Source organism: Hetaerina americana, unplaced genomic scaffold (assembly GCF_022747635.1).
Source record: "Hetaerina americana unplaced genomic scaffold, ioHetAmer1.1.p SCAF_49, whole genome shotgun sequence".
NCBI classification, from domain to species: domain Eukaryota; kingdom Metazoa; phylum Arthropoda; class Insecta; order Odonata; family Calopterygidae; genus Hetaerina; species Hetaerina americana.
In genome coordinates this window covers 1389158-1416775 of record NW_027287084.1, presented here as the reverse complement: position 1 = coordinate 1416775, position 27618 = coordinate 1389158, and the positions used below count along the sequence as shown (strand labels likewise).

The 27618-nt window shown below is 34.1% G+C and overlaps 1 protein-coding gene across 7 annotated transcripts in view; it reads right to left on the bottom strand.

The window, feature by feature from the left end:
* Positions 1-27618, bottom strand: part of LOC139693430 (uncharacterized protein CG43867) — a 364846-nt gene that overhangs the window by 12234 nt on the left and 324994 nt on the right. For 3 of the 7 annotated variants that reach the window (XM_071591567.1, XM_071591570.1, XM_071591574.1), the window contains 12 exons: positions 20957-21097; positions 20067-20370; positions 19267-19514; positions 17515-17703; positions 17251-17430; positions 16489-16665; positions 14550-14655; positions 13219-13331; positions 12402-12611; positions 6726-6967; positions 5673-5850; positions 3075-3230 (listed from right to left, as the gene is read on the bottom strand). In XM_071591567.1, coding sequence (XP_071447668.1) covers positions 3075-3230; positions 5673-5850; positions 6726-6967; positions 12402-12611; positions 13219-13331; positions 14550-14655; positions 16489-16665; positions 17251-17430; positions 17515-17703; positions 19267-19514; positions 20067-20370; positions 20957-21097 — 2244 coding nt within the window. The remainder of the gene's footprint in view (positions 1-3074; positions 3231-5672; positions 5851-6725; positions 6968-12401; positions 12612-13218; positions 13332-14549; positions 14656-16488; positions 16666-17250; positions 17431-17514; positions 17704-19266; positions 19515-20066; positions 20371-20956; positions 21098-27618) is intronic. The other 4 variants (XM_071591573.1, XM_071591571.1, XM_071591569.1 and 1 more) reach the window with 4 other exon arrangements.

The following is a 27618-nucleotide window of genomic DNA, read 5'->3' as shown; positions in this document are numbered from 1 at the left end:
ATGTTAGCCATTTTTTTCTTTGCCCATTTAACTAGTCTTTAAGTCAAGTATTTAGTACATAATTATAATCAAACTCAGTTATAATAAGGATGGTTGTGACAGGTTCAAGGTTACAAGCAAGTGCTACTTTCAAGACAAGTTTACAAGTATTTCAATAACAATATCTCACATATATAATGGGAACACTTCATGGATACATTGAGCAAACTATCCACGAGGTCTGTTCAAAAAGTATTGCGGCTTTTATGCTTTTTCAAAAATTATTTATTTATTCATGAATATCTATTCTGTCCCCTTCAAAGTAATCCCCATTAGATATTATACACTTGTGCCAACGTTTTTTCCAATCCTCGAAGCACTTCAAAAAACCATTTTTGTGATCTTGTTCAGCTCCTCCTTCTATGCAGTCTTTATCTCGTCAATCGTAGTGTAGCGTCATCCTTTCATGGGCCTCTTGAGTTTCGGGAACAAGAAGAAGTCACTGGGGACCAGATCTGGGGAATATGGTGGCTGCAGCATCATTAGTGTGTTGTTTTTGGCCAAAAATTCGCGCACAAGTAATGATGTGTGAGCAGGGGCGTTATCACTGTGCAAAAGCCAATTTTTGTTCTTCCACAAATCCGGGCGTTTGTGGCAGATTGCTTCGCGCAAATTGCGCATAACTTGAAGGTAATATTCCTTATTTACCGTTCTACCCCGTGGCAAGAACTCATGATGCCCCTGCAATCGAAGAAAAATGTAAGCAAACCTTTCACATTCGACCAAACTTTTTTCGGTCTTGGCTCGTGTTGCAGCTTCCATTGGGATGATTGAGTTTTAGTTTCCACATCATGATTCATCACCAATTATGACCCTCTGGAGCAAATTAGGGTTGTCGTGGGCAGAGTGCAACACCTCATTAACAATGTTAATGCGTGGCAGTTTTTGGTTGGAATTCAGCAATTTTGGTATGAATTTCGCAGCGACCAGTGCCATGCCCAAATCATTGGTAAATATCGAATGGCACGACAAGCTAATTGATGTGTTTAGGTCCTCAACAACTTCTCTAACGGTGATTCCACAATTGGCCAATACTACAGTCTTCACTTCATCAATGTTTTCATCTTTAGTTGATGTGCTCGGGCGTCCAGCACGCTCTTCATCATTCACATCTTCTCGGCCCTCTGAGAACATTTTGTGCCACCGATAAACGATGATTCATTCCTAGGTAGCTTCTCCATATACCACAGTCAACATTTGGAATGCGTCCGTGGACTTAGTATCGTTTTTCACACAAAATTTGATACAGACTCTTTGATCCATTTCTTGGAACAGGCAAAAATCGAAGACAAGCCAAAACACGTCCAAGCAAAACAGCTGTCAACAATTAACTGAACATTCAAAATGGTCGAACTTTTCGGCATAAGTACCAAAAATATGCCACAAAAAAATCAAATATATGTAACCCACAAAAATTCAAAATTTGCGACACTTTTCGAACAGACCTCGTATTACCGATTGTCTCAAACAGACAACAGTCAGGACCTTCAATCCTCATAGGGACCCAAAATATGTAACCTAAAACCTCAAGTTTAAACACCTCTATTCCTTGAAGAGATATATGATTTTAGATTTGTTAGAGTTAAAAAATATTCTCTATTTCCAAATTGATAATTCCCAACTGATACTTGCAGGCATGGCTGCTCTTGACGAGATCCTTTATTCTCTCCTACCAAATCACAGATTTTTTAACAGCCAGAAGCTTGTGTGTGGAAAGTGGATAAGGGGCTGGGGGGCAGTATGATGGTGCCCAAACCCCTTACTCCGCTGAATACACCTAACACATTTTGCCACATAAATATGGAGAATTCCAGGGTAAATGTTTCTCTTTATAGCTCTTTCAGGATTTGGCACAATTTACATATAAAGTTCACAGCCTTCCTCACAAACTTTTCTTGAGATTTCGCCCTTGAATGAGTAACTGTTCATGCATAAAAGACAAAGTCTAACAATATTTATATAAGTTGACATTATTCAAGCGTTAGAATGAGGAGAAAAAATGTGAAGTGTAACAAAACTTTTATTTAATTTAAATGATTTCACTTTTATTAAATCAGTTATCATCTGTCATACAACTTTTCCGAAAAACAGTGATGTAAATTTATCTGTAACAGAGAACAACAACCAAGTAGGAATATGATTTCAGTGGTGTTGATCAAGCTGCAGAAATTTAACACAGAGAAAAACGCTGGTTCTCCCATCACTAGTATCAATTATTTTAAAGCAAAAACATAAATTAGCAAAATTTACCAAAAAAATTTGTTTGCGTACGAATTTCTTCTTATGTCTTATTTCACCAAATGAAAACCTGGTTTGCCTTCATTCACACTAAACACAACTGAGTCCTTTTCCTTAACTTCTCTATATACCCACTTTAAAATTTCTCAATATGCATTTTTGCTTGTTATACATGTATAGCCCAACCCAAACCAGAGATAATTCCATCTACTGATCCATTCTCAACTGTAAACTTACCACAATTGTACACAATTCTCATCTTGCCTTCATTTAACTTCAGGTGTTTTTGTATTTAAATAAAAGAAGTAACTTTGCAATTTTACACAAACTATTAAAAAATGACCTCGGTTTTGACATTGGACATCATCATCATGTCCAATGCCGAAACTTAGGTTGCATTTTTATAAAGTTTGTATATGGAATAACCAAGTTATTTCTTTTACTTAAATATGTTGAGTAAATTTCATTTCGTTATGCCAGAGACAAATTTCATCAGGTGTTTTTGTAAATATAGGCAAGGAAATAAACAAAAATTCATCTCCATTCTTTTGGATAAAATAATACATTATGAAACCAGTGATAGTGGCATTCAGTGAAACAAAATAGTAAGGCATTAAATAAAAATATTATAACTTTTAATACCTTAACACTCAGATGTATGATAAACTGAAAAATGTCTTTTAACTTCTTATATGGATTGATAAATAATCATGTATGACAATGTATGGTTGTATGACCCCATGGAATGGAAATATACAACTATTAATAATAATCATATATATTATCTTATAACTTACCTTAGCTTGAGGATCGATAAAATGCTCTAAATCTTTCTCGATGGGATCATCACTGAAGAGGGTGAATCCAGAATGAGAAACGTCTCGGCATCCAATTTCTTGGTTTAACGTTGTAAGAAACTCTTCTATTGTAGTTGAACCATCAAAACTCACAACCTGCAATGAAAAATTGCATTATTTTATTTCAATATTTTACAGCTACTGAACTGTGACTGGGGCAAAAGATTCTGGAGCTCAAATGAATCAGGAGGTTCAATTAAAGACCAGAAGGGATAATCAAGAAATTTTCCAATATAAGTTTTCACTAAAGGAAATATAACAACGAAAGTTGAAAGAAAACTGAAACAACCTTAGAAGACATATACAGCCTTCTTTAACTTTTAATTTTCAGTGCTGCCTAAAAAGTTAAGCCTTTCTACTTAGAAGCATGGTGTCCTCAGTCATAGGTAGTCATATCTTTTCCCATTCTTATCAGTATAAATTCTATTAACTATTAAGTTGGACCTTGATGCATCAGCTTGCGAATTATTACTAAATCCTACTTTTTCTGGCTTTCCATCACAGTTAACATCCTACTTTAGCATTTTAATATCAAAGGATCTCTGATTATAAACAGCAGTGATAGTTATATGGGAGCAAATAAAGACCTAGGTCGGAAAATAGCAAATAAAAAAGTGACATCAAATGCAAGTTTAAATGAAAAGGTAAAAAAGAAAGAAGTCTTGCACAGAATAGAAAAATCTTTTGTAACCATTTTTTCAATTTCATTTTGCAAACCTAGGTGCTTGATTTCATTTCAATATTTTGTGAGATCAGAGTATACATGAAAAATGACTGAACTGGGACTTTTTTTATCTAGGATAATTATTTCCCTTTATCCTGGAAAATTGAGTGTATACTGTACTTATGTCACAAAAGGCCAGAAATTTTAATGTTATGCAGATGTTATCAACATCTGTTCACAGTTAAATCCTACACAGTTCAAGCGATATCAAATACATACATTTATAAAGACAAGGAATAATAAACCCCTGAAATTTATGTCTTAGTTACAAGGGTAATTTGAAAGGTTCTCGGAATCACCAACAGATGCCAGGGCTAGCGCAACGAGTTTCCTGCATAGTAATAGGTTATCCTTCAAGAGTAAAGACATAACGCATCAGTGCTCTGGGAAGAGATCTGTGGAGCGAAGGCCTCACTGTTGTTATTCCTATGTCATGTTTTGTGAGGATGGAAAAAATTTAGTTTTGAGCAGCGGTTAAAAACTTCACAAAGAAAGGTATGAAAGCAAAAGAAATTCAAGCAGACTTTCAGAACACTCTTGGGGACTCTCCTCCTTCATATTCCATTTTTTCCAATTTGACAAACAAGTTCAAGTTTGGTTGGGACAGCTAAGATGATGATCCGCGTAGTGGTCAGCCAACATGTGTTACTACTCGAATTTATTTTTCTTAACCTCAACACCAACCCTGACAATGTAACCAGCAATGGAAAAGAAAATTTGATACGAGCCTACCCTTAACAATTTCTTGTTGGCTGAAACCCTTGCCTGCCAGCATTGGAAAGATCCATCACCTTCACTCACAGCCAGAATATCACAGCTAGGAGTTCCTAAGTGCCCTCGCGCAAAAATGATTGAACTTTTGGAAAATACGGAGAAAAAAATTTCTCCGGGAGGAAATCAGAGCAAAGGAAATGACAAATGCATGTTTTAATGTCCCAGCCTTTAATCCTACCAGATTTGGAAAAAAATCATTGAATGACACAATGTATGTACCTTTTTAGTTGTGAGTGCATGTAAATTAAAAGTTCCTCTGCATTTTAGGACTCTGTAAACACATATGAGGACATGAATAAGTCTTCTACATAGCAAAAATACAATGAAATGTTTTCCATAGAACATACCATCCTAACCTTAAGTCACTCAGAGCTTTGAAACCACATGTCATGAGATCAAAATCACTTCAAACAACACAAATTTTACACTGACATTCAGTTCATCAATCCATCAAATGTGAAGGGAAAAGTATGCATAATTTCCTCCACCTCCCCATAATTACAAGTACTAGTTATTAGGAAAGGTGACCAACAGCTAATGTCAGTTATACCATTAAGGATAGGGGGGTAATATGGTAGGGGTTGGATATTATGATGATGGAGGAAAGGTGGAGAGAAACCTGGAAATGTTACTCTTTACGTTAGGACCCAAGGGATTCAGAATTTAATGTCCCATAAATAGAATAGCGTACTCGCTTGGAGTACTCTCATACCTTTCCACATACCAAGCCCAAGTATGAATTGGCATAACAGTGAAAAACCTTGCCACCTCTGGGAATTATACCTAAGTCCTCAGGAGTAGAAGTCAGTAGATTAGCCACCATACCATCCTGATCCCCCAAAATTGCAAACTTTTCATTCCCTCCCTCGGGACACATTTCTTTGGAGCATGAGTACTATGAAAATTCAGGGTGATTACTCATTTCATGGATTCCCATTCCAGACTTTTTCTAAACGATTCCTGCCTGAGCCATCCTGTTTGCCTGATTATTTAGCCCAGTATTTAGAAAGATATCATTACAAATGTATGTTATAACAAACCTGGTAAATGCCATTCAGCAAATGAACAGGTATGGCATGAGGCAAGGAATGGTGGTATGGATTTTTGAGCAGAATTGAAAGAACTTCCATTCTGGACGGCTTAGCTTGGCGACCACCATTCTGTAAAGTTCTCTCTAAGGCACGTTGGCAGTAAGCTGCATACTTCCCACATTCACTTCTGAGAAACAAAGAGGAGTTTACTTAAGTTTACAAAACATTTCTTAATCAATGACATTTTTAAAATATCTGTGCCCTTTGCATTTAGCATAAAAAATGTTTTGCTTTGTTACAGTGCTATTTATTGAATTAAAATTTTCAAACTTTATAAAAAAAATTAATAAATGAAAATCTATTTTTGTTCATTTGGTATTTTAATGACTTATAGTGCATATAATATATTGTGGATGTAAGAGACTTAAACATAAAAGCAAATATTCACTCTGGAGAAATCCTTAATGGACTAATAAATATTACAATTCTGAAAATATAACAAGCAATGATTATAGAAATTTTTTAACTTTTAATTACTATTTTAGTAGTTATAACAATTATAATATTAATATGACATTGAGTAAAATTAACATTTCTACAATTATTTTGAACTCAATTAGCAACTATTCCCTAATTACAGCAATAAGTGAAGTGACATAATGAGGACTTTATGTTAAAACAATTTCTACCTTCATGCCAAACAATGGAAATAATTCAGGTTTGATTATCTTTATCACTTAAAAATTAAATTGTGTGCACAATTTTCAATTGTTAGATCACTTTACCTTTTCACTTGAAGGAAAATATCAAAAAACGTCATATTCTTATCTTAACATCAAAAACCAATGTGGACTTTTGAAATGTTTTTACTTTATGCCATAATTGATTTATATAAAATATAATAACAATAATCATTTTATTAAAAACATTTACAGAAATAAGTCAATCACCTAATTTGAATCAACAATAAAAAGCAAGATCAGCAATAAATGTAGCTAAAGTAACCCAGGTAAACTCAATTAAAAGTGCCAAAGTTACTCCAGAAAAAAAAATTTAACTAACTTGGAATCCGCATTCCTGTGAAGGTGCAACTTTAAGTACCACAGCAGGCGATTGTTCCTTGGCACAAACAGGGACACAGCAAGCGCTAACAGCTGCCAGCCTTGGACAAACACGAAGCTCGGAGGGTTGGTCTTGCAATCAAGAGGCAGGGCAGCTGCTGATTGCTGCGAAGTTGGAGAACCCTTCTGAGCGTTGGCTGAGTCGCACATGAACAGCGACTGAGTCGCACAAAGCAGCAGTTGCTGGAATGGAATGTGAGTGTTCTTGTTGCACGCAATCGACTCCCATGGGTCATTTCTTTCAACTACAAAACTGGCTGACTAATTGGTGCCCAAAAGCTCTTGGTTCAGCATCAAAGCCATAAATAATTTTAAAATTTTGAAAAAAAAGTTAAACTTCATCTAATGTAATGGGCTGGCAGTGATTTGGGGGATGGAAAACTGAAGTTACAAACTCTGTGCATCAAAGCTAAACTTTCTATTTCAATAATAATTATTAAATCAAAAATAATGTGTGTGTAGGTGTTTTTTTAATATAAAATCAAATGTCAGAATAAGTCAAAGAAAATGAAAACAGTTTGAATGATGACCAACCTTTTCAAAGACATTTCTAGTTTAATCTTCTCTCAAACAGGAAAATTTTAATCATTGTTAATAAATTTGATCAAAGGAAACGATTCAAATAAGACTAAGCTAGATGAATAAAATAATTGACTTCATTATAGAAAATTTTAATATTCTATTATTATGGTGAAAAATGCATGAAGTGTGTAAATTATTTCATAGATTTCTAAGGGGCAATTAAAAATGTTCACTATGGACAGCTAGAAAAGCATGCATGAATTAGTGCTCAATCTATATCAAAGTAAAGCAACTATACACCATACACACACATTTTCTTTTAATCTCAAAAATTTGAGATGAATTTAATGGAAGCATTTAACTCAGTTCTAAAGAGTGGGTTTATTAAAAGGGCCAATGATTTAATAACTTCTATTCTTGTCACACACAAACATTCCATTCCAAAATATAAAGAGTAAACACATTTCACAAAACAATTGTCATTCAATATGCATTTTATTGGTAAACAGAAGTCATATTACATTCAAATGCTCAAGGTGTCCCATTGAATGCACTTACACTTGAGTGTGTCATCAAGAAATTTACTGTTTTAACAGTGAAACAGCATTTGATTGTTTCTGATTCAGGCAACATAACAAGAAAAATTTCTTTGAGATGTTAACACAACTCAGTTCTTTCCAAGGAGTAATAAATGATTCACATTTTAAATGCTGGAACAGTGTAAATAAAGAAAATTACAATTGAGAGAGTTGCAATTAACAACATGTACTTGTGCAGTCATTTTACAATGGAATATGAGAAAGTACAAAAAGCCAAATTGGAGACTGCTTTTAATGGCAGAAAATTTATAAGTAAACTATTCCGTCATTTCAGAACATCAATTCTTGCAATATCATCACCACATTGTAAGTGCAAATTGCTGGGACACTATGCATATGATGAATAAACAAAAAAATGTTCAAAAATTAGTGCTCCCATAATAAGCTTATGGAGTATAAAGCATTTGCAAATTCTAGGATTTGCAAAGAGTGAGCTATGAAATTGATTGCTTTGAAGCCACAAAATTAATATATTTACTTAAAATAACCATTGTCATTTATGTTAAATGCTTTGAAATTAATAAGCAGGTCTATTGAACCTGTTATTTAAATACTTAAAATTATAACTACAGTGTGAGAAATCATTGGTTTTACAGATAAAAAGGTGCATTCAAAAAACTACAACAGCCCTAACAAACATACTGAACATTAACATAGCTGTTTTAATTTTTATAAGAAGGAAACACTTAAGACATCAAACAGGAATGCACAATGAAAAATTAATTGTACCGTAAAAAGATATTATAAATTATTTTATATTTAATACTAAAATATTAATACTTAAATTATTGTTTAATTAATACAGAGATTGAAATAGGTCAAGTAAATCAATATTATGCAATATACCATATTACTATCTAATTTATCATATCTCATTTGTGAGTAAATTAATAAATTTATGATTTTTAACAAATATTTTATAAAAATACTGTATATATGGCATATGAAAGTTTATTTTGTTTATAATTTGTTTATTCCAAAGATAAAATCATCAAAAAGCCATTATAATTAATCCAACAAACGAATTCATAATTTACTTATATTAGCATACAATATGAAATGCCAATGATTCTATTGGAATGTGTTTATGAAGGTAAGACAATGTTTCAGAGCATCTTTAGGAATGAAAGAAAAGTTATGACCAGTTAGCTAAACAAATTGATGCTAAGATCTGCTCTGATTATTTATTGTTTTTTATTTAGTATCCATTAAATAAAATGATACCATAAGATTATTACCTGAAATGACATTACATATATCACTGATAATGAGCTCATATATCTTTGCTCATATATAATTGTTAAACTTGTGCGCTGTATCACAATTTTCCATGAAAAAATAATTGCAATAGACGGATTTTTTGCTCAAAAATTTTCTATTAATTTTTCATCTTCTATTATTACAATTTCAAACTCTGCAGAACAACATTGGATAAAAATTACCACCTTTTTTATAAATAGCCTAATGGTTTTATGCGATAAGCATTAATTTGTGTTCATGAGTCAGCTAAGCATATCTTCTAGTTTCAATTATATAATGCACAATAGAAATTATACAAGGATAAATAGAGTTTTCTGTTTTTAGGAATTAAAAGAAGATGATACAGCTAAGCAAAATAATGTTTCCTAATGAGGAAAATATGTTTTAAATGAATGAGAAAGTTGAAGCTCACAGTCAGCATAAGCAATTTTGAAATTAATTTACAAATGATCAGTAACTTTGTAAAAAGATTGAACTTATCACTCCTTAAACAGCAATTACATGGAAAAGATCTATATAAACATGGGTGTTCAAAATATTTAAGCGAAATATGGAAAAGCTTCAATTCTTTTATTATTGGCATTACTTGCTTTAGTTATCTACTATGGAAAAAGTAATAAAAAGGGCAAGATCAAATGCCATGTAATGTATTTCATGTTATATACATGAATCATAGAGTGAAAAGAAAAACTCTTGAAGTCAGTTAGGAGCTAACATATTTAAGGGTTCTTCAATGCTTGCAATAACCTATTGTCCATGATAATCATCTTCCATGATCTGAAAAATATGTTCAGAAATAAATTTGGTTGTTATCTTAACTACATTTCATATGCGATGCTCCCTAACAATGAGGGTCTCATTTAAAAAAACACATAAAATTACCTATAAGTGTTGTAATTAGTGCTAGAATTTTCTCTTAGAATGACATTCATTAAGCATTTTCATGATTTATCCCAATTATAAAATCAAACAGCATTATTCTGTAGCATCCTACAATTCAACAATGAAGATGAAATAGATGGGCCAGCAATTGAAATGATATAAGAGATTAATACATTATCTCTCTAATCCTTTGAAATGTGTTAAATATTAACATCACATTCTAAAAGAACTCTAATCCGCCAACTGGCTACAGATTTGATTTTTAAAATTCTCAACCTATAAGAAAAATAACTATTGACCTATTCTCTGTTTTTTCTTCAATTCTATCCATAATCAATACATTTAAATCAGCATTTATGCTCAGATATATAAAATTATGATACAAATCTTTCATTGCATTTTAAGATATAATTTTTTTAACCCATGCATTAATGCTAATATGCTATGATAATATTAGATTTGATTCAATAAATTACATTACAATAAACATAAGATTCATGAGCTTGAGATTATTACCTGAAATAAACAAGGGAAAATATAGTTTTAACATTATTCTTACATTTTTTTTATAATCCCTAAAAAACTGCACTTTACTAAGGCAGGACACAAGTCATATTCCATAAGCAATTATTAGGAAAAATTACCACTTATTTCAGCAAATCTTTCTCCAACAAAAATACTTTCATTAGTTTTCACAACTGTTTACCAAACTTTTGGTAAAGGTTATACAATTAAAAATGCAAACTAATGACTTTATCATGCAAAACAAGAAAACGTTAAAAAAATTTGATAGTTGGAAAGAGAAAAAATTTAGGTATTAACTATTACATATATATCAAAAAATACATCATGCTCAATACATAAATTCACTGTAGGAGCCCAGACAGCAGCATCTAAAATAATAAAAAACTATAGAACACGCTGTAAAAAGTTTCAAATAAGAAGTCTTATTAAAATGCAAATTAACTATTGAACATTTAGCAAGCCATGACGATAGCCCAGCCATTTGCATGATCAAAATAATATCCCTTAGCAAGAGCTTAAATAAACAAATAATATAGGGTACTTACAGATTCATTAATCAATTTAATCATTGAATTCTCTAATTCCTTGAAACTTCCTTGCACATCAAAATGAAAAAACAAAGCTTGTGATGGGACAGTGTGAGAGTATTTATCCTGAATTCTGCTTTGAAGAGTAAATTTGAGAATGAAGTAAACATCTTTCAATTTTGAAAAAGGAAAACAAATTATAGTCTTAGCTCAGGTTATATCTGACAATCAGACTTCCTTACTTAACCAATATAGGCAGTGGACTCATTTACAGAAGAAGACAGAAATTCTCTCAAATAAGTAGTAATATATTGTACCATTAGTTAACAATAAATGAAAGAGCACATTAAAACATATTTCCACAAAAAAATTCTAGAATCTTTTATGAAAAGGATGTTTGAGATTATTGAATTATATTAACAAATTACTAATTTTCATGTGTTATTTCTCACTCAACGTATCTAATGCTTTAAGCATCATGGTTATCAACAATACGACCCTGTGTATTCATCAATACTAGAAAGAACTACAGCCAACATCGAATTTATTCAAGAGTTGGATTGCCATCAAAGGGCAATGAAAACATCAAGGTTTGGCACTATAATTCTTGGGAGTATACAAATAAGATTTTGACCCTCAGAAATTGAATAATAAAGGTAACTTTTGAAGGATAAGTAGTCCAGAACTGTCATCATATTTTTTATTCATAAATATAATTAAAACCAGGATCATCTCAATGTAAACATTGTGGACCAAAATCAACAAATTCTGATTACTGGGAGATTGATGTAATCACATCATATTGCTGATATTAATTTGTATAACTTAATCGGGTTTCAGTGATTTGAACTGCACTTTAAAAATGATATTCATTCTGTTTAGCCTTAAATGAATTCATGGTCTCTTAATTTAGTGTCACAGATCTTTTTTGGTGTAGGTAAGAATATTTGCAATGGGATTAATGTAGTCAATGCATGAACAAAATACACAATCTAGTAATTTCCAATGTTAACTCCACAGAAAAACAACACAAGTTTCAATATGCTACACTATTATAAGCTCAGCGTGTGAAAAAATGGTCATCTTTCTTCGAGTGAAACACAGAAAATCACTCAGCTGTGCATTTTAGTCTCACTATGCAATCTATGAGAATTCACAATTCATGCTGGAGTGACAGACTTGGGGTTGATGAGGTTGAAAAGTTTTGCAAGGATGTTTTTACAAACGTGATGGGTTAGAGAAAACATAAAAATAAATGCATTAAAACAAAAACCATAATGGCAGCCAAAAGCACACACTTACGCGAGAAGGCTTAAATTTGTTGAGCGTCCTGTTTACCTGGACCCCAATCTTGTGATGCGTGTGCCTAGATGTCTGCTTGACCAGAGCGCACACAAACTCAGCTTGCAACTCGGGCACATCCAAGCACTGTTGCAAGGCATTCTGCGCCAGGACTACATGGTAGTCAATGCCAGCCGAGTCTAAATGCACAGAGATGAATAACTGGCAAGACTATGGAAGAGAAAAAATGAGATTAAAAAAATCACTCAGAGGAGTTGGAAATGGCATCATCAACATCACTGAAGGGTACAAAAAAAATTAAATAAATAAACCTTCACTAATTCAGATTACTCAGGGATTTGACATGTAACCTCATGATACCTGTATATATTTTTACCCACTATTCTTGTGTCCTCTTGATTGCTAAATTTCTAATATATGCATTAGATTCCCAAGTGTAAACAAAACCATTTCAATGAAACATAACCCAAGTCAAATAACATTTATTACATAACATTATAATGTTAACCTAGTAATAATGCTTAATTAACTTCAAAAAAACAATGGTTACGTACGGCCATGCTTGGCCCGAATTATAAATTTTTGCGGGATTCCTAAGGGATCACTGTATGCTATGAAAATCATTTTCAAATATGTCATGAAAATGTGATTGTAGTAAGAAGAGAAGGAGAAAAGTCAAATTTAAGGTACCAATAATTATTAGTCATAATACCACGGAATCAAGTACCTGACATTTCTGAAACAGTTCATGCAAACATACCATGAATATAATCAGGGAAATGGATCCTAATTTTTAAAATTACAATTGTTTACTTACCTTAAATAATTTCACAGCTTCAGCCTGTAAAGCATCCGAGGTTAAAGTGGTCAGCGGAGCAACAATACTTTCTTTACTGTGCAAGAGATGGGGATGCCGCCAGAGGACACAATCTGAAAAAAAGGAACATTATTAGAGTTGTCACACTATTTAGTGAACTGGGTATAGCATGAAAATATTAAAACCTTTATCTTAAGAAAACAAATCATTTCATGCAAATGTATGAAATTACTTTTCATGATAATCAAATACTCTAAATATGCATGCAAATGTATGTTCGCAAACTTTTTCATGAAAATGACCAAGGATTTTCATGAACCTTCATATCTTTAAGCTTTTGAGCATTAGAAATTCACTGAGAAATCCTATCAAATCTTTGGGAAAAATCATTCAGTCCAAATATCCCAAAATGCATCAAACATACAAAATTAAAACCTGCACAAACACTGTGGTATAACTTTTATGCAAGTATTTTGATGAAAATTGACTGGAAGGAATGGAGAAAATTTTAATTATCAATGGAAACTGAGAACTGTAATTGTTAAAGACTTTTGTAATGAAGCAACAAGGTATTATGTTTTGCAAAGTTGGATCACTGTTACTTATCGATTTTCAGACTATCAAGACTAATTCAAAATATAATCTTTGCTTTTCTGTAAACTTGTTATTTACCAGTCTGATTCCACCATGGCATTACCCTCAACATGTATGTATATAAATTGAGATTTCATTGTTAATTTCTGAAGCAGACACTTTCTAAAACGGACCCAAGGAAAATGGCATTAATATGTATTATATTTAACAATTTACCGCAATCACTGAAAGAAATTTAAAGTCCAGGTAGTCATAAAAGTGAATTATTGAATACCAGCAAAGGGAGATTTACTATTGTGTGAAAGAATATTTTAATACCCAATAGTATGACCTGTGGTGATAAATTTTTACATAGCAACATGCAGTTTGTTGCAAATTTGACATATTTCTGGGTAGTTTTTGATTTCTCATACAATGACATTCTTTAAAACATGTGCAATTGACCTATGTTATATTATGTACTGATTGCTTGGTAAGAATAAATAAAAACATAAGTAAATATAAAATCTAATGCTATTTCACTAATATTTAATCAAACTATAGTTCACAGATATTAATCCATCAATTTCTATATGAGCATCATAGCTAAATAATGTGGAACATCAGATAATAATGTATAATAAGGAGCTAATCTTTTACATCATGCATTGTAAAAGCTTTAAATCATCCTTTACGGGCATTTGTGTGGTAAAGAAAAGTAAGCACTGCTCATGAAATCGAAAAAAGCGGCCACTTACTTGGATCACCATCTGTCTCCATTAGTTTTTGAACAAGCTGTTCATACTGAGTTCCTGCACTTGCACCACCTCCAGAAACGACTGTCAGATGATACATCCAAGAATCCTGCATCAGAAAAGTAAATTACTGAAAGTGCTCAAGAAATGCACACAGTGGCATATGTATACAAATGAAAAAATTGAACATTTCTAAAGAACTGAATCCCCATCAAAGTATCTCATGAAATCCTCATGAAGTGCCATCAAAGAAGCTTGCATGTGCACCCTTAAGGACCTTTCAGAATCTGCCTACCAAGGAGCCTTTGAGTCATGGAAAAGCCATTGGCAAAAGTGCATCAATGCTCAAGGGGTGTACTCTGAAGAATTTTGAGTACTATAGCAATATCTGAAATAAATCTATTTTCCCAAAACTTTTTATACAAGCCATGTATACACTTGGGACTATATCTACAAATTGTTACTTTGAAATGCAAGGGACAAAAAAATCCCACTTTAAATGATTTATACATATCCTCTTAAAATGATTGAAAAAAAACAGTTAAAAAAATCTCTTACAATGCTTTGTTTATGCTTTGGTAAACCATTTAAAATTTCATGACTATTTTACATCATTCTGGGAGGAAAATATTTTTCCATAAGGAAGTTCAAAGTATTTCACTACTCAATTTGCAAAACAATATTAATTCAGGTGTATGTATTAAAGTATATCTATCTATATACAAAGATGGAGTTTTTTTCTTTTAACTGAAACTGGTAACCCCAACAGAATATTAAATTGGGTGAGATTCAAACTTTTTTCCAAAACTGGGGTTTCAAGAATGTGGTGAAAATTATTATTATCAGTAATTTATCCGCTAAGGTAGATTTTGGATTGACACAAGCTACCAAATGGTAGGGCAACAATTTGCTTGTTGATCTTAACAAAACACAACCCAACATGCTAAACTACAATAAACCCCTCTTCATTTCCATATAGTTCCTTCCTCCCTTCACTCCATCCAATACAACATTCCTTTCAATATGTCCAATCAATATTCTATTCCAGCCCCTCCTTCACTTGCCAAACAGTCTCCCCTCTGTCACAACAAGTCTTCAACATCCCACTGCCTATCAATATGCTTTGCATCCATTTTTCATGTCTCCTTATGATTTCTCCTAGCAATCTTCTCTCTTCCCCAACCATACCTAGTACTTCCTCAATTATTTTCCTTTCTACTCACTTCACCTTCTCCATTCTTCTCCACACCCACATTTCAAAAGCCTCCAATCTACGTCTATCCTACTGCTTCAGTGACCACGTTTCCACACCGTAAATAACTACGCTCTATATCAAAGTTTTGACGAGTCTTTTCTTAACATCCTTACTCAACGTCCCTCGCATCAACTCCCTCCTCCTTGTGAAAGCCTCTTTGCTAAGTGCAATTCTTCTCCTTATTTTCCTACTACTCTTACCATGTTGGTCCAAAACACTTCCGAGATACGTTAACTGTTCCACCTGCTCTACTATTTTTTTCCCTTCTATTTTAACGTTTCACTTAGCCTCTCTCTTTCTCGAAAATCACATAACCATTGCTTTATTTACATATATTCTCATCCCATAACTATTGCACTGACTTTCCAATGCACTTAGCAATGATTACAACCCCTTGGCTGACTAATCAAGAATATATTCATTAATTATGGTTCAACCGGAAGTATTCCGAAAAAATTTTGAAAAAAAAAGACCAGAGTGTGCTTTGTATTTCGTTGTAGATGGAATTCAATTTACCCATACTAAACAGCACACCGAATCCACCGCTTTGGTTGGGGACTACAGTTAGCTTCAATTTACATGATTTTTAAGAGTGAATACGATGAAAAATAAAAGGGTCTTCCTGCAGTTGTCAACTTTAAAAGCTCACAAAATATCTATACATAAAAATTTGGCATTTGAAATTACCTTTTCCTGCTTCCCCGGCATTAAGAGATAGGTTGGGCCTTGGTGGGATGGAAAAATGCCAATGGTGAGTTCAGAATGTTGGCCACTGTCACCTTCACGATCCTCACTATCAGAGTCAGACACATGGTCTACCTCTTCCACACGAGCATCACGCATATTAATTTGCCCCAGAGGATTCTGAATCATCACATGCAATAAAGTAAATGACAATTAGTTATTTACACAAACAAGTAATTTAGCTCAATGGTATATTTGAGGGAACAAAAAAATGGAGAAAACCTATTTTCATTACAGGTTTTTGAAAAAACTTGTTTTTATATAATAATACAATTACAATGCTATTGATAATATAAAGACCATCCTTCACTGTTTCAAACTATGAATATTTACATCTTATGAATTCACACTTCATAACCAATATGGCTCGGTATAATTTTCAATTAAATTCCTTATATCCCAATTCAATACAAAAAGATGACATAAATATTTAAGTGGACAACACAACAAGGTCTACTTGAAATATAACACAATAGAGCATGCAATGAATGATGAAATCTTAAAATCTTTATTCATTCCTTTAAAAAGAATAGCTTTGAATTAAATTGATTTAATGCTATCATTTTAAAATAAAAAATTTCACTCACACCCAGAATCAATTACAGGCATTTTTTATGAGCACTTATTATCATCACCGAGCCTTCTTTCCATTTCTAGAAGGCTATATATATAAACTAAAAGACAATTTTAACACATCTTACTCACCATGTCACTTGGTGTTTTAAAGTAGAGGAACATTTTCCCAATCAGAACACACCAACACTTTTTGGCATGTCCATTCTTCACTTTTGTTAGCCATCCTTGAATGGTTGGTTTATTATCCTCTTTGCTCAGGAGTAATTTCGTCGCATTTCTCCTCTGGACATTCTTTAAAAAGATGCAGTTCTCCGGTTTAAGACAACATACAGGTATTCAAACATTTCTGGAGGTTAAAAATCTTATGAGGCTAAATTAATGTAAGGTTATTACCTGCAAAACTCTGATCCAGTCTTCCATGTTTGCAATCGAGTCAGCAGTCAAATAATATGTTTTCTTTCCTGTTGAAATTTCAAACGTTGCAGCACCTTCAGCTCTTGTAACCCGGCATACCTCATCAAGAACAATTTGACCTTGAGGTTTTCGACTAACATCACTCTGCAAATTATTGTCATAAGTGTGCTGTAAAATAATTTTTAAAAAACTTAAGTTGAACTGTTAAAAAGGTTTACAGGGTATACAAGTTCCTTGCTTACTAACATGAAATGATTATAGCTACCAATACATTCACATTTCAGACATAATGGTATATGTCTACAAACAAGTATTATAAACCATCATAGATTTAGAATTTCATTTTTTCCATTGGTTAAAAAAAGTACAATGCATTCAATGGTAATTCACACACAAAAATCATCTGAAAGCACATGGGCTATTATGTGGGTTGATTATGAATTTTATTCTGTAAAAAAACTTGAAATATTATATTGGAATTTGTTTTGAAATACAACATTATATAGATGATATCTTTGTAACAGCAATAGTTAGGAAGACAAAGTCACATTTCAATGGATTTTAATAATATACATCGTCAATTCTCTTTTTTCAAAATAAAAAAAACGCTGTCAAAATTCATAAAAGTGCCCAATTTACTGAACAACAACAAGAATGATGTTTCAAGAGAAGACTCTGACGGATGATGAGGAATAAAGGTTGCAAGGAACCTAATTTGTAATCTAACTGCTTTCGGTTAATATGGTCAAATAAATCATCACTTTGAAACTTACAGTAATGCATCTTATTATGCTACTTTTACCAATTATTATTTGAGTTTAACTTTTATATTGATCGCCTCTATGTCAGGCCTTGACATGTGTTAGTGTAATGGTAGTATATTAGTTAGTAGATAGTATATAAAAGTGATTTTCCTCTAAATCATTCATCCAAAACATATCATTATTATTATCATCATTTGATTACGTCAAATTCAGGGAAATATGTTATTCCAATGGTCATCATTTTTAGACAGTGAATAGTACAGCAGGCCTATGTAAATTCTGGAGGATGCTGAAGGATTGTAGGTGAACTGAGCTGTTAAGGTCCACATATGATGCAATATTTTCATCATCGTATATTGAGGAGGAATCACCAACTTTTGTCCTGAATTCCTAATACTTGTGTCCAATAGATCACTGCTCTACAAAGCGTCAGTCATAAATTTGATTTTTAATTATCACAATTCCCTATAAAACCATACCTACCTACAGGCTACTTTCTAATAAAAGGGTATTAATGTGAATTATCCAAACTATAATTGCTAAAATAAAAACAAATTCAAAATTTTACCCATTACCATATTAATTTCTGAAATTAAATGCTAAATTTCTTTGTATTATCAATGGTGCTGACAGCCCATATTTTCAGAAAAAAACAATTTTCACAAACAATAACTTCCAAGAGCCACAAAAGGGGTGTTTGGAAAGGGTAAAAGACATTCTATACTACAAGCACATTTGCAGTCATGATAAAACTTTTTGCATCTCTTTCAAGAAAGCACAAAAAATCATACCAGATTTATTGACAAAGAGAAACTTAAGCTCAATGATAACAAAAATTTAATCATGATTACATCATATGGAAATCTACTTTCACAGTTTACTAACTAAGACTTATATGATCATGATTTTGAGAAGAGGCTGCAAACTACCAGCATGAAAACTTAAATTTAAATAAATATCAACATACCTGGGACTTCCAGTATGTAAGCACTCCATTCTTCAGCACAAACCATCGCTTCCTCCATGTTTTAAGCTTTCCACCAAGTTTAGTGAGATAACCCATCTTTTCAAGAGATTCCTTTTTTGGAGTATCAGTATACAGTGATGTGCGTAGAGCAAGGGACGGCATAGATGATTCGATACTAGTGGTTTCACAGGAAAAGGCATCAGGAGGGATGGCATAATCATCAGACATTCCAGATTCCAGGGAAGTATCTTAAAAAAGTTAATTAAATATAAAATTTATTAGTGATGATTAACAATGTGGTGCAATAAAATTCAACCATTGCAAAGTGTAGCAATAATTCACCTAGACTGAGATCATAGACAAGGCAAATGATTTTTACAATTTGAAATTGTTGAATTTTAATGCACATTAGTGGATGACTTCATTAAAGTTACCATCGTGACATCTCCTACAGTTCTTTGAAAGTGGTGCATGCATAATCATTTCAGATCTTATATAAAGTGCAAAGTTACAGCAGTAATTGCCATGGATTCATCAGGAAACATAAGCACCTTTGAAAATGATAGAAAACTCATTTTAAAAATTGCAAATATTTACACTAATCTAAATAAGAGGCTCACATTACATTTAAGTAAATCCTTACAAATTAAAAATAGTATTTGAGCTCAGAAACTACAGTTAACTTACATGACGGAAACAAGCAAAACAAAGAAATTTAGTTTTATAATAATAATTAATCTACCAAAAAACCCTCATTCATTACCATGGCATGGTAGATTTACATATTAAAAATTGATTACCCCTTCTTAAACTTTTAGATGGCGAAGAACTACTTCGCTTGGCTGGTGATAGACTTGATGTTGTTTTCATACTCTTGCTTGGACTTGAACCTGAGCCTCCAGAGAGAGATGCATCAGTATCTCCTGCACCTCCACCGCCTCCTCCGCAACTTCCAAGTGCACCAACTCCTCCACTGCCTCCACTACCACTGCTGGTGGTTGTCGTTGTCCCACCACCACGAGCTTCTGCCCCATGCTCCTCCCCATCACTTGAGTCATCTGATGAGTCACCCGTGAATGGCATGGATCGTATTTGACTAGCTCGCTGCAAACAGAGAATTGAGAAAAAATTGAGTATGTTATCTGAGAGTACCTTGAACATTAAGTATTACTTTTAACCGCAGGTAATATGCACATTATGAAATGCAAATGTTAATGATGATATCATTTTTTCAAAATCATGATGAGTTATGAATCAGCTATATATGTCATTCCTGTATGTGAGACTATTAGCCTTTTATAATTATTATCTGGCTATTCCAAGGAACTCTGTGAGATGTTGAGGCGGTCAGTTACGTCAGTACTTAAAATAGAACTAATAAATGTTTTAATACAGGATTACGTACTGTCAATTTAATGGAAATGCGATTGTTCAAACACTTTTTCAATCTATTTATCATTTGTCCTGAATTTGAGAATAAAATTTTAACAATCTGTTTGATCGGGGTTGATGAAAATATCATTTTTCATTGGTTTCTTTCCTCAGTTTCATTTAGTTTGAAATAGAATGTGAAGAGATACAATAATTCATAGGTTTAATTCAATAATTTAATATCAGAGATGATATTTCAGCAATACAAATTTAACAATAAAAAGCAATTATCCTATAAAATCACTTGGTTTAAACTCACCCCTTTAACTGTAGCATAGACAGGCACACTAATATCATAATAACCAGCTGATGTTTGCTGAGATGGTTGTTGCATAGCACGTAAACTACCACATGCCCCATTAACAACCGGGGCCGCAACCTGTAAGCCATCAGCAGCAACCTGTGAAGTAAACAAGAAGAGCATGATCATTTTTCAAGGAAGTTTATTAACAAACTTTTAGAAGATTTCTAAACATGACAGGACAAATAAGTTTTTGACAGTTAAAAGGAATTAAAGAAATACATTAATGCAATAAAAAGAAAGAACAAAGTCAATCGTGAGTACCTTTCATTTTAAGTCATTGGATATTCAATCTAGAGAAAATATGATTTTTAATGTTGTAGGGAAAATACTACACAACCATATTCAATTAAACATCACACAAACAACACATATACATGTAGATATTGATTTTGAACCAAAGATGGCCAATGAATACCTTAATAAGGCTAATTAAAATTACTTAAAACCAGTCCTTACACTGCTACCAGTTTAATTTTCTCCTTCTCCTGTCTCAATCATGTCATTAGGGTTTTAAGAAAAAAATCATTTTATTCTTCCTATTTTAGAAAAATTTGTACCTTGGTGTCTAGAGCTACACTAGGATGATCCTTTCAAACTATGATCAATCACTTAGGACTTAAGAAATAAATCAGTCAACCATTCATTTTTAGAATTTGAAAATATTCATATTTAGTTCCACCACTTTATACTGTCCAAAATGCCACCATTTCCTCCCCCTCCCCCACCTATCTTACCTACCCACAACACAACTACACTTCTTACAACTGATTTTTTTTCAAGAAATCTCCTTTTAACTCGATGTACGTATCCCAAAATTTCTCCAACATTTTTAAGTCACCCAAATTGCAGGATTTCAGAGGGCCCTCATAAAAGGCTTCTGTTTTGGCAATGACCTCGTTTGACATGAATCATTTTCCACCAAGCTACTATTTCAGGTATGGAAATTAATAAAAATATCACAGGGGCCAATTCTGGTGAATATGGTAATGTTGTAATAAATTGAACTTAATTTCATTATTTTTGCCATCAAAACTGTGTAGGTGCATGCAGTGTCTTGATGGAAGAGAATTTTTTTCTTTTCCAAAATGAGGATGCTTTTTCTCGATTTCTTCCACCAACTGTTAGTGCAATAACGATGCATAATACTCTCCATTTATTATTAGACGTTTATACATGTAACTGACATAGATGATTCCCATGGATATCCCAAAGAACCAATGCTATCATCTTGTCAGCTGATTACACCAGCCTTGCCTTCTTCGGAGCCGGATTGTCTATTGAAATCCACTGTTTCAGCTGTTCCTTTGCCTCTGTAGTGTAGTTGTGTATCCATGTTTTGTCCACAATTATGTATTGAAGCAGAAACTTGTCAGGTTTAATAGAAAAGCACAAACCAGCCCTCAAATGGAACACATAGTTATATTTGTTATCCACCGAGAGCAAACGCAGCACCCATCTGGCTGAAATTTTTTTCAAACAAAATTTTTTATTCAAAATTGATAACATACTGCCTTTTGATATGCCTGTGAACTCAACTGTGAACTTTGATTCATCGATCACTAAAAACTACATCTTGGCTTTTATCAATCACTCTGCCGTAAGTCCCTTCAAGAACAATATTCATAAATTGTGGATGCATGGCCATATTTAAACTCATTTACCCAATTGCAAATAGTCATAAACACAGTGGTAGATGTGCCATGAACGTCAGGCAACTCGGCATTGATCAGTTTCGGTGCTAAGCCTTTTATATACAAGTGTTAAATCATCACATGAAACTCATTAACCATTTTTTTTAAATAAAAAAGTTTGTGCTTCAATCCACCATGAAAATGAGACAATGTGATGGAAACAGCTGCACAGCGGCCTAGTGAGAGATGTGGCTTACAAATAGCAAATATTTTCTTATCCTAGAAATGCCATCTCTAAGATTTACATATACGAGGGTCATCCGGAAAGTAGTACCCGTTCGTGAAATAAAGACACAAAAGTAAATATTAACAAACATAAAAAATTTTATTTGAAAGAGGATACTTTAAACTACTTCTCAACATAATCTCCAAGCAAATTAAGGCATTTGTCATAACGTGTGACAAGTTTCTGTATTCCTGCTGCATAGTCCTTCGCCGCCAGCTCATTGAGATACGCGAGGGACCCATCTTGCACAAATTTTTGCATAATGCAGATGGTGTTTAACAATTTCATGAACAATTGTTCGAGAAACATTGGGAAAATGCTCACAGATGTCATCAATTGTGACGCGCCGATCGTTCCTCACGAATTCGTCAACTGAGCTCACCAGTTGGTCTGTAATGACAGACGGTCTCCCCGAACGCTCATCGTCGTGTGTGTTCCCCCTCCCCATGTTGAAGTTGCGACACCACCGCCGAACAGACGACTCGTCCATTACATTGTCTCCATACACCTCCTTTAATTGGCGATGAATATCACATGGGCGAACGTTTCTTGCATTGAGGAATTTAATCACTGCCCTCACTTCACAACTGGCGGCGTTCTCAATTTTTTTAAACATTGTAAACAATCACAGAAACAACACAGGCAATGCTAGCGTCACGCAACTTGGCTCAGAGAAGGCAGACAAGCCACTGAAGCTATCTGACCTCGTCCAGCGGCTACTCGCGTCGTCAGCACTTCATGCGGCACGAACGGGTACTACTTTCCGGATGACCCTCGTATGTACGATTTGCAAGTTCTACACATTTAATTTTCACAGCCTGTATCCTCCCTTCTTCAATATACAGTTAATAGAACACTTCTAAGTTTCCCTTCCTCTCTTTCCAAATTATTTCCTACCAACTCACATCACAAAAGTCTCCAACTTTTGTTTTTTTTTTAAAAGACCAAGTTTTAGAATAGAAACAATTCATACTTCATTTGAATATCTCTTCCTAAATTACATATACAGCAGAAGCTCTCTTATACAGTCACTACTGACCTGAAATCCTCAGATCAGTAGTGCAGGCTTGGTGGTTGGGGGTTGACCTTCAAGACACACCAAGCTCCAATTACCCACAACCATTTGTTTAGGTTAGATTGTGCTTTTAGTGGACCCCTGTCAAGTGACTCGGTGCAAGTGCAAAGTGCAGCAAACGATTGAACAGTGGTATGCCATGAAATTTTGCATTTGACTGGAAAAATTGGGTAGAGAGACATTGGGCATGATTTGCCAAGTGTTCATGGATATGAAAGCATTTCACAAACTGCAGCTTATTAATAGGAGAAGCTCTTCAATGACAGCAGAGAGAGTGTGGAAGACGAGCCCCAAACTGGACAGCTGTCGAAATCAAGAACTGACGACAAGGTTCAAGTGTGCGTGAAGGGTTAAATTCAGACCATTATTTTAAGGGTGCATATGATTGCAGATTGTATTGGCATTGATAAGTTGACAGTGCACACCATTATCACTGAAAATTCGGCAATGCAAAAGATCTGTGCTAAACTCATACCGAAAGTCTTGACGGATGACCAAAAGAGTAAGAGTCTGGCTTGTTGCTAATACCCTCTGCAATGCAATGCAAAGATTCCCCAACGCCCTGGATAATGTGACATGACAGACATTGGAAACTGCATCATGAAAATGCACCAAGCCACACCTGCTCCAAGACAACCAACAATCCATCGAAAAATGGCATCACAACGATTCCCTAACCCCCTTACAGTCCTAATTTGGCACCAGCAGACTATTTTATTTTCCCACAAGTGAAATCCTCCCTCTAAGAACACCACCATGAGACCCCAAGTGCTGCCAAAGAAGCTTGCACATTTCAGGACCTTCTGGAATCTGCCTACCAGGGAGCCAACAAGTCAAGGAAAAGCCAATGGCAAAAGTGTGTTGACACTCAAGGGATATTCTTTGAAGAATTTTGAGACATTGTAGCAATATGGGGGTATGCATTAGCCCAGGGGTAGAGTGCTAGAAACCGGAGGACCCGGGTTTAATTTCGAAGCAAGCATCTCTGGGCACCCTCTGCTTCAGCCAAGCTGCATGATTTTTCGGGTACCAGATCTTCCTAGGAAATCATAACTAGCCCAGGGAAAGGAACTGGCCCACCTACCCTGACATGTGAATTTCAAACGCCTTCAGGCTTAGTACTGGCTGAACTCTACCATTACCAGCACAACGACCTTTGCATCGATTACTGAGATTACCTTCCAGATGAGTGAAGCAAGCAGTGGACATGAGTGGTCATTTTTCATCCACAGAGACAACGGTATAATCGAAGAATCAAAACATAGAGAACCTGAAATTAGCCAATCTATGCAATTTGTTCTAAAATTACTAGAATCTCACTGAATTAAGTGAGTGAGTGGATGGAAAAATATTTGTACGCTCTAGTTCCTGTAAATTTTGTACCAAAAAATGCCACCAATCGCACCCTAATAATAAATTTAAACCAAGAAAACATTCCACAAAACGTAAAATAAAAAAGCCTCAACAAAGGAAAAGTTATTGCACAGCATTGACGTTTAGCGCCAGTGATGAAATGGAGAGACAAGGAAATTGTAAGGAGGGATTCCACTTTCCATAGTGATAAAATCACATATGCACAAAAAGGTTGTGAAGGAGGCAACAAGGGAATCGGGATTGGTGCGGTGGCTATCGTACTGGCTTCCCACCCAGAGGGCTCGGGTTCAAATCCTGGTGGTGTTGAATATTTTTCAGAGGTATCTCGATCCCTAATTGAGGTGCTTTGTGGAGGGCACTTTGAGTGAGTACGCCATCCTTATCTTCATTTAATTTGCACTGATTATCCTCCCATACCTATCACACTGATATTTCAGTGCGCTAAGGAATGATTATAAATATCGATTTAGAAAATGTGACAGTATATTTCATAATGAATATTCTATATTTATTTATTTCATAATCATCTTTTTGCTTTTTCTATGATGTGTATTGCAAATTAGTTTTTCCCTATCTCTTGAAAACTTTCAAATCTGGAGCAAAACCTATAAAATGCATGCTTACTGAGCCTCTCATGTCATTGCCTTATTTTTTCGCTACACAGGTATACCTGTATATCTCTGGACTATTCACTCAATTACTCTAAAATTTTTAAATTTGTACCCATATTATTTTATGAAATGTTGATAAATTTCTGAAAGTAGTTTTTCATTGGCTCTATATTATGTACAGTGATGGCTGAATATTCTTCATTTTCTTTTAATATTAATGTAGACATATATACCATTTGTTAGCTACAATTGTATTGCTCTGAATTTAAAAGTGAATTATTTCATGAGGGAGTCAATATTAAAACCATTCCAGGGGTGGGACAATAAGTCCAGATTCTAACTACAAGAACTTCCACTATTGTTTTCACTTTTGACTGCTGCCATTTATACAGCACCGCCACATCAAAGCTCTTATTAACATATTGAATATCTTTGTAATTGTTTTGAAAAAAATATACATAGGAGCTAACATTAATTTTTGGAGAAAATTATGCCAAAACACCAACAAAATATGTCACGTCATAAATGGCCAGCAATCAGCCAAATCATTATCGAAGTCCTGCCCCTTTTAGGGAAGAAGAGTTTATGTCCACAAGCTTATTATTAGGTAATCTACTGGTTAAGGAAGGTTTTGGATGGACTATTCTACCAATAAATATTTTTGTTTCCCCTAAAAAACAAAATCCAGCATCCAACCCTACAACAAGTCCCTCTTCATTTCCATGTACTTCTTTCCTTTCTTCATCCCATCCAACATCCCAATCCTGTCCCTGCACTTCCTCATTTGTTTTCTTTTCGGCCCATTTCACCTTCTCAATCCGTCTCCACACCCACATTTAAAAAGCCTCCAATCTACATCTACAAGGGTGGTGCCATAAGTACCTGGCCTGACCGAGAGATAATAGTTTGAAAAATATCACTGTATTAGAAAGTATGCAATCTATAAAGCATATTTTTCAAGTTTGAAGACACCACATTGTTTAGTATTTGTTTGGCAGCCATCAATAGTGAATGTTTTCAGTGAATTTGTGAAAATGAAGAAAATTAGTCATCATTATGCGATACTATACTTTTTTTGAAAGGCATTAGTCCAACCAATATAAAAGCTGAACTGGATTCTACTCTATGTGAGACGGCTCCTTTGTTTACAATAGTAAAATATTGGTAGCAGAGTTTAAACGAGGCCATATGAGCTGTCATGACGAGCATCGTATTGGTCAACCAAATGAGGTGACGACTTCAGAAATGGTGAAGATAATCCACAAAGTGATACTGAATGATCGTTGACAGAAAGTGCGTGAGCTAACAGGCATAATAGGCATTTTGAAAAATGTGGTACATCGCATATTAACTGAAAATTTGGACACGAGAAAGCTGTGTGCAAGATGGAAGTTCACTCTCGAGCAAAACCAGTGTCATGAGGATGTTTCAATTGAGTGTTTAGCAAAGTTTCACAGCAACATAGCAGAATTTTTGTGCCGTTTCATAAACATGGGTCCATTATTTCACACCCGAGACAAAAGAACAATCAAAACAATGGATTTAAAAGGGAGAACTGACTCCAACCGTTTCATCTGCAGGTTAGGTCATGGCATCGATTTTTTGGGATGCGAGTGGGATAATTTGCATTGACTATCTTG